The 8663-nt window shown below is 52.5% G+C and overlaps 2 protein-coding genes across 2 annotated transcripts in view; both read left to right on the top strand.

The window, feature by feature from the left end:
• Positions 1 to 235, top strand: part of endou (endonuclease, polyU-specific) — a gene marked incomplete at its 5' end in the record, with an annotated part of 4597 nt that extends 4362 nt beyond the window's left edge. Inside the window, one exon of the mRNA XM_084464548.1 lies at positions 39 to 235. Within this exon, the coding sequence (XP_084320674.1) occupies positions 39 to 153 (115 nt within the window). The 3' untranslated portion in view covers positions 154 to 235. The remainder of the gene's footprint in view (positions 1 to 38) is intronic.
• Positions 236 to 7255: 7020 nt separating this feature from the next.
• Positions 7256 to 8305, top strand: LOC311339339 (neurogenic differentiation factor 4-like; the record flags this gene model as incomplete). The annotated part of the gene is made up of 1 exon (XM_084464721.1): positions 7256 to 8305. One exon carries the CDS (start codon positions 7256 to 7258, stop codon positions 8303 to 8305), a length of 1050 nt encoding a protein of 349 aa, XP_084320847.1.
• Positions 8306 to 8663: the final 358 nt, after the last annotated feature.

Genomic DNA, 8663 nt, shown 5'->3' with positions numbered 1-8663 from the left:
AGTGGCGTAGCTGACCCCCCAGTGTTCCCCGTTCACAGGTGCTCCCTGAGCCTGGGAGGCAAGAAGCTGGTCATCCAGACGTACACCTGGGACAACAGCTCCTACGGGGACGGAAAGAAGTTCATCGGCTCCGCCTTCCCCGCCACGCCCTAGTAGTGAGGATGCTGACCTACGGGAGCCCGAGAGCTGGCACCCTGCAGAGCACACGTGTGTGACTTTGAATAAAGCACCTGAACTAAGCTTTCCTCGTGGTGATGAGTGATCAAAACAAAACGTGCGTTTTGGTAATAAATTGATTAAACCAGTGAGACATGAATCGTAGCATTGTGGAGCATCTGCTTCAGTGTGGAGATGTTGTTGAGGAGAGCTCCAGAACACAATGCCTTCTAACGGCCATGAGCGAGCTGCGCCTAATGGGCCCAACAAGAGCTTTACGCTCACAATGCAGACCTGGGACCAGCGGCCGGCCGCACAATCCCTTACTGTCTCATCCACCACTCAGCACAAACTAAAGGCAGCGTTTTGCATATAAACCCCAGAAACAAAAGGACAGTAACTGATCCCATTCCGCTTGACCTACTCCAAACAGAAGCAACTAAACCTCCTCTATCAGCTGTCCCTAAAGCCGCGTGCGTCATCCCAGCTGGGGAGAAGTTGTGTTGTGTTTCTGTGTGTTTACATATTTGTATAGGTGTTTGTGTGTGTGTGGATATATTCATATGTGTGTGTATGTGTGTGTGTGGGTAGATATATTAATATGTGTGTGTGTGTGTGTGTGTGTGTGGGTAGATTTATTAATATGTGTGTGTGTGTGTATGCATATATGTGTGCGTGGTATGTGTGTGTGTGTGTGTGTGTGTTTGTGTATATATATATGTGCGTGTGTGTGTATGTTTAAATGTGTGTGTGGTGTGTGTGTGTGTTTAGATTTATTTATATACTTGTGTGTGGTGTGTGTGTGTGTGTGTGTGTGTGTAAATATATATTTTTAATATGTGTGTGTTTGGTGTTTGTTTGTGTGTGTGTGTCGATATATTGATGTATGCCTTTGTGGTGAGTGTGTATCTATATATATTTAGATATATGTGTGTCTGTGGGTGTGTGTGTGTGTAGATATATTTATGTATGTGTGTGCGGGGTGTATGTGGTTAGATATATTTATAAATATGTTTGTGTGTGTTTGTGCATGTGTGTGTGTATATTAATATGTGTGTGTGTGTGTCTATGTTTATGTAGATATATGAATACATATGTGTGTGTGTGTGTACGTGTGTGCGTGCGTGTGCTCGTGTATGTGTGTGTGTGTGTGTGTGTGTGTGTGTCTCCAGCTGGGCTGGGGGTCCGGTCCACTCTCTCCCTCATCCGGGGTGACTAACAGGATAACTGCGGGTCTGCCGACGGAACAGGGCTGCATGTGAGACGCCTGTTTAAAGAACGTCTTCCAGGGATGAATCTGATCACGTCTATTGTCCGGCGGCGTTCATGCAGAGCAGGAACAGAGGAGTCACTTCATGAGCGGCTCAGGCCCGGTCCTCCGTCGGGGTCCCCCCCCCGTACGGGTGAGGTCTCACATTGAGTCCACAACAACTCCACCCCCGGTGTCTCCGCTGCTCTATGGTCAGAGCGTTTCACACTTTCTGAGCTGCTGACCCCAGAAATTAGAAAAGTAAACGCAGCCTTTTTCGAACACCCTCCCTCCCGCTTCTACCACCGAGCGGGATTCAATTAGCTCCCGTCGGCCCGAATAAAAAAAAACAAAAAACTCCATTGTTTCTTTTGTCGCCCACACAACTTCATAATCGAGTTATAGCTGGCCACCCGCCAGCCCCCCTCGCGGCCCCCCCCAAAACAGGGGCTCCTGCGGGGCCCCCACGTCCCGCCACCTGACTTGTGTTCAGTAATTATATTACGGCGGGCCCCCGTTAGTGTGCGGCGGCTAATGGCCACGCGGCCTCCAGCTGCAGAGACAAAGCTACTTACGGCCAGACAATGGGGGCCGTGGAGGGACGCCCAAGGCGCTCAGCCAATGAGCACACACAACAGGGGGGCCAGCCCGGGCTTAGGGACGGGGACGGGGGGGGGATGGGGAGTTAGCACCGAGGCACAAGGCCTGTCTCTTTGCTTCGTGGCGGGACCCCTCACAATGAGCCGGTGGGCCGGGGTGCGCGGTCAGCGTCACCCTTGGCTCGGGGTTCTGGTGGGTGCTGCGGGGCGGGGGGGGGTGGAGGGGGGGGGGGGGGGTTAAGTCTGGCTGAGGAGCCGGACCCTTGTCGGAGTTGACGGGGGAGCGTGACACATGAAGGAACGTTCATTCTGTGGTGCGTTTGGGTTCTAAAGACGTTCCGCTTTGAGAGGAACGGAGCGGAGAACAACTCTTACAATCAGAGAGATGGAACCGTTTGTAGCTGCAGTGTGTGTGTGTGTGTGTGTTTGTGTGGACGTGTTGGTGTGTGGTGTGCGCCTGTTGCATGTGTGTGTTTGTTTTGCCCAGTCTCTCGTAAAATGTGTACACTTCAGTTCACATGCAGTCACTGAGAGGTTAACGTCAATGTAACATTTTAAATTGCACACACACACACACACACCAAAACACACAGACACACCTACACACACAAATACACCTACACACACACACACACACACACACACACACACACACACACACAAAACACAGACACACACACACACACACACAAATGCACACACACACACACACACACACACATACCAAAACACACAGACACACACAGACAAACGCACATACACACACATACCAAAGCACACAGACACAGACACACACACAAATGCAGGCACCCACACACACATTCCAAAACCCACACAGACACAGATACACAGACAAACGCACACACAAACATACACACACAAACAAACAGACACACACCCAAACAGACATAGACACAAACACAAACACACACACACACACACACACACACTCATATACACACACATGCATAAATGCACATACACGAAAACACACACACAAACGCACACACCCATGCCCACACATACATAAACGCACACACACTCACATGCACATACAAACACTCAGCAAACACTCACTCATTCAGTCACTCTCACAAACACACACACACACACACACACACACACACACACACACACACACACACACACACACACACAAACCCACACACACACACAAACCCACATACACATAAAGTCCTAGTGTAAAAGTAGTTCCTGTCTCTCTGAGGACTTGGGCTCCAACAGATGGACTCCCTGTCCCGTGCATTGGGGACCCAAGACAAGGTCACGCTGATTGTGCACCAGAGTGGAGGGAGGGCAGTTCATCTGCTCTGCGCTGCTCCCCCTGGTTCTGTCAGGTGAGGGGACCCCTCTGGGCCCATGTCCTGTTCAGGTGAGGGGGGGGGGTGCTCCTGAAAGCTGGAGGGGGTGATACCAGGGTGCTTCACTGTCCAAACACAAAACACAGCACTCTATGCTTAAAGATCAGCACCCATGAAGGGCCGTCAGCAACGATCCAAATGTGTCTGATACCCAAATATTGTTATACCATTAGCTCTAAATTCTATTTTTTTTATCTATGGTTGAATTGTACTTTGAAGTTAGAGCGTTGTTGAGTTGATCCCAGAGATTAAACTATTAAAAAGAGGATGAACATCCTCAGGGCATCTTTCTGACTCCGCTCCATGCTCCCCGCTCCCCGCTCCCCACTCCTCGTTGGTTCAGATCCCGCTGGGCTTGCAGCCCTTGGACTGAAGCGTCGTCATTCCACTATCGGTTGCTCTCAGTTTGGTGGTGCAGAAAGCGTTTCCTAGAAGGCCGAGTGTAGATGGAGATGAACGGGCTGGAGCTGCAGGAGGCAGGAGGCCCGGGCTCCAGTATTCCCGGGCTAGTGGAGGCAGGAGGCCCGGGCTCCAGTATTCCCAGGCTGGCGGTCCTCCGGGGAGGCTGGGACACGCAGGCTATTCCCTCTCCGGGCTGCAGGTGTGGAATAGGAGGCGCGGGGATCCGAGGGGAGGAGCGGTGAGGAGGCGAGGCGGCGGGGGACCGAGGCGGGACACGGGGCCGTCCTCTGGGGGGAGGGGGGGGGGGGGGGGGGGGGGTCCTGGGGGCGGGGGCTCCAGTGCCCGGCGGCCGCCTCACATGCTCCTGCTCCACAGGAACTCATCACAGCTGAGTTCAGAGGAAGCCTAGCGGGAGGAGACCCCCAGGGTCAGGGGGAGGTCACAGTGGACCCTCTGGTTCAGAAGAGCCGGCTCACTGAGGAGGTCCAGCAGATCTGATGAGGTCCTGGACCCCACCTCGGTGCTCTGGACTTATTCTGGGGGTCAAAGGGGTCCCACATTATTCTTAGATATTTATGATAGATTATTGAAAAAATAAATGAGGGGTTATGTTCTGTGCATCAGGACTGCTTGATGCATGAAGCATGAGATCAATATCTGATTTCTTCTTAACTCCTAAAGCAAAATGATACGTTCTTGAAATGTTATTTTTCACAAACATTCCCAGTAGGCCTGTATTACTTTTTATTTTTTTTACTTTTTACTTTTTTACTTTTTACTTATATATTATATATATTAATGTATAATACATACATTTTTTTTAAACTTTGTGTATAATTGTTGAATTGATTTTAAATCAATGTATTGAATTCATGTTATTGGATGAAGGGGAATAACAAGGGTCCGAGGGTGGGGGGGGGGGGGTCCCCCTGGTCTGTTAGGGGGGGGGGGGGGGTCTCACCCTGGGCTGCTCGCGACTCTATCGACCTGCAGAGTGGCTTATGTCTTGTCTCGTGAAAATGACTCTTCGGTCAAATCCGTGAAATAGGTCCTGCCAGGCCAGACCGGGATTAAACCCACGGTCTATTGTGCGAGGTAATAATACCCCCTCCACCTCATAATTGACCCCTCCCACCATGAACGCGAAGAACTGCGGCCAATCTTTTTTTTGTGCTAAGATTTTTGCCCGAATGCAGTTGAAAAAAAAACAGAAATAAGGAATAATTAGTTCTAAGTCTAAATTATAAGTATTAATACACTACAACTACTTTGAACACTTGAACACTGCCCGACACATTACAAAATATAGGGAAAATTCGCATTCAATAGGAAGTGAATTATATTTTTTCCTACCTTAGATAGTTCATCTTTATGATACTTTATAACTATTGTCGCTGATCAGACGCACCCCGTGAGGCGCGGGGATGATGGGTGAAAGAGCGACGGCGCGAGCACCTGCTGCACGCGACTGGAAGCTGTCACTTAAAGTTAGACTCACGCGACCGAACACACACACACACACACACACACACACACACACACACACACACACACACACACACACACACACACACACACACGCACGGGGTGGGAGTGGGGGGGGGGGGGGGGTTGCTGCCACGGGTAGGCCACGCGCAGGCGACACTTGTGAATGTAAGTAGGGGGCGGGGTATAAGCAGGGGGCGGAGTGGGCGGAGTCAGCTTCACGTTAAAGCCGGGAGCCAATGCCGCGCCGCAGCACGCGCCGCCCGCCGCCCGCTCGACCAGAGGAGATCAGCTCAGTGGATCAGAGTTGAGTTCAGTGTTGATGGACACAAGACGCCCCATTACTCCAACTCCTGATTTAAAGCATCTCCTGATTTAACCGCAGCTCCTCAAGTGCACCTGGAACGTTGAGGTATGTATGAACTGCGGATTGATGGAATGCACCGTTAGGACTCGGTAGGACTCGGTAGGAATCGGTAGGACTGAGTTGGACTCGGTAGGACTCATTGGGACTCGGTAGGACTCATTGGGACTCGGTACTTATTGGGACTCGGTAGGACTCATTGGGACTCGGTAGGACCCGGTAGGACTCGGTAGGACTCAGCAGGACTCGGTAGGACTCTGTAGGTCTGTAGGCTTCTTACTCACACAGGGCTAGAGTTTTTTGTAGCGAGAAATAAAATAGTTACTTCCAGAAAAATCTGTTTTTTGGGGGTAAAAAAAATCCCCCAAAAGAAAAAAGTTTTTTTAACATCACTTACTCAGACTTATCTGACTTTCCTCTCACATTTATAATTATCTGACTTTCCTCTTTCATTTATAAGTCTGATGTGTCAAACTTTACTTTCAATGCGTTTCAAACCCAGACGAATAGGCCTAAGCTTTATTCTGACGCAGCGGGTTTATGCGCTCTCCGGGTCCACAGCAACAACAACCCGTTTATAGATCAGGATTTATTTTCTTAATTAAATCAAATAAAATACATAAAGGCCGACCCAAATAATCAATGCAAGAGACAATGGAGTATTTAGTCATTTCGCAGTGCGAGGCGTGCTCTAATTCAGGGGGACGTGTTGCGCTGATCTGGGACCTCCGGTAATCCCGCTGCCAGCCTCATCTCCCCACAAATCCCGCACTGGCCCAGATTGAAGGAGCATCATGTCACCGCGACTTTATCTTGTCGTGGAATTACGAGTTTTGAACTTCCCTCGGATTATTCCAGCCCGTGGCTGTGTGTGCACCTAAAGTATAACTGCACAAAGATTACAAGAACGACGGGATTTAGTGCGCACAATAAACCCAACGGCATCTACTGAGTAGACATTCCCAGGAGCTTCCCACTAGAGCGGGAGCTGACCAGTGCTGAAATGGAAAAAAAGGAAAAAGGAAAAGGAAATACAGTGTAGCCTATACACAGACCCTGTAGGGCTTTATAGCCTGCAGTTTAACAATATATTATCTTCCTCATTTATCATATTTTTAAATATAAATTCAGACGGTGAGGTCCAGCTCCACTCAGGACCTAAGATTCCCTTTGACCCACAAAGATTCCCTTTGACCCACTGAGGCGAGCCAAGTCTCTTCAGCCAGAGATAAGAGGGCTAAATATAGGTGACTTACCAGGACTAGGTTTCCTGGTGGATTTAGGTCCCGCGGTGACACCCTAGTGGCCTCCTTGCCCTGCGATGTTAGAGTCTACTAATCACTGACCAGACCCCGCTGCTGACACTACAGGTCACTCATATCCACGTCCATTCGTACAAAGGCACTGTATATCTTCATACAGTCTGTGTTATCATGCCGATTCTGAAGAGATATCTTTAGGCCGGCATTTCTGCATACATTTATGAGTCCACTCCACAAAAGGGAAACTTGTTCTAAATGTTAATAATCCTAATAAATGTTAATAATAAATGTTCACAATAAATGTTAATAATAAATGTTAATAACGTCACTTCTCCTCCGGTCCACAGGGGGCGACCATGGCCAAGCCGTACGAGAGAGCTGGCTCTCGGGACGAGGACGTCAGCCCGCTGCAGTGGACGGACGGGGACATGAGCTCCCCCGACACCGAGGGGCCCGACACCGAGGGCCCCGCCACGCCCCACGGCTACAGGTCGGGGGCCCCAGAGCCGCGGGGGGGGGGCAGCCAGGTGGGCAGCGAGGACATCGAGGACGACGACGAGGACGACGAGGACGACGACGGCGAGGAGCAGGACGGGGCGGACGACGACGAGGAGGGCCCCAAGAGGCGGGGCCCCAAGAGGAAGCGCATGACCAAGGGCCGGCAGGAGCGGTTCCGCGCGCGCCGCGTGAAGGCCAACGCCCGGGAGCGCTCGCGCATGCACGGGCTGAACGACGCGCTGGAGGGCCTGCGCAGCATCATGCCCTGCCACTCCAAGACCCAGAAGCTGTCCAAGATCGAGACGCTGCGGCTCGCCCGCAACTACATCTGCGCCCTGAGCGAGGCCCTGGAGGGGGGCCAGTCCCTGGAGAGCAGGGCCTTCCTGGAGACCCTCTGCAAGGGCCTCTCCCAACCCACCAGCAACCTGGTGGCCGGCTGCCTGCAGCTGGGGCCTGGGGCCGGCGAGCAGAACCAGGACCGGGCCGGGGGCCCGCGGGGGCCGCCGGCGATGGGCGGGGTGGGGTTGGGCTACTCGGGCTCCCCAGGCCTGCCCAGCCCCCCCTACGGCAGCCTGGACTCCGCCCACCTGCAGCACATGCGGGCCCTGAAGGGGGCGGGGCCCGAGCAGCAGCAGCAGCAGAACGACTACGGGGCCGCGGGTCTGGGGACCCCCCCTTACGACGGGCCCCCCACGCCGCCCCTCAGCATCGGCAGCAACCTGGTGGCCAAGCAGGAGAGCTCGCCACACTACGGGCCCCCCCAGCACTACTCGCCGGCCCTGCTGGAGCAAGGGGGGCCGCGGGGGGGCCTCTACCCCACGGCCGGCTACGAGGTGCACCTGGACGCGACCTACGACCCCTACCACCCGGCCCACATGACCCCCACGCAGATGATCTACCGCCACTAGGGGGCGGGTGGACTTTGAGGAGCTGCTGGCTCTACAGGCGGCTCAGCAGAGACAGGACTCTGACGCTGTTTCACTTAATGACCAAATAAGTCATGTCCTGTTTTGGTTCTGGTTGGAAGTGACGCCCCTCTGACCTCTGACCTCTGAGACTCTGGGCTGATGGACGTCTTCCGGTTCGCATGACTTGCATCGAGCACTTGTGACACAGCTGTGGTAACGTCGAGCAGTGAGAGAAATACCTTATTTATGTCCTGATCTGATATTTATGAGGCTCTGATATGCGTGTGTGTGTGCGTGCGTGCGTGCGTGTGTGTGTGTGTGTGCGCATGTGCGTGTGTGTGTGTGTGTGTGTGTGCGC

The sequence above is a fragment of the Micromesistius poutassou genome (assembly GCF_964030765.1).
Source record: "Micromesistius poutassou genome assembly, chromosome: 2".
NCBI classification, from domain to species: Eukaryota; Metazoa; Chordata; class Actinopteri; order Gadiformes; family Gadidae; genus Micromesistius; species Micromesistius poutassou.
Note: the sequence above shows the minus strand (reverse complement) of the source record. Positions and strands in the feature narration are given on the sequence as shown.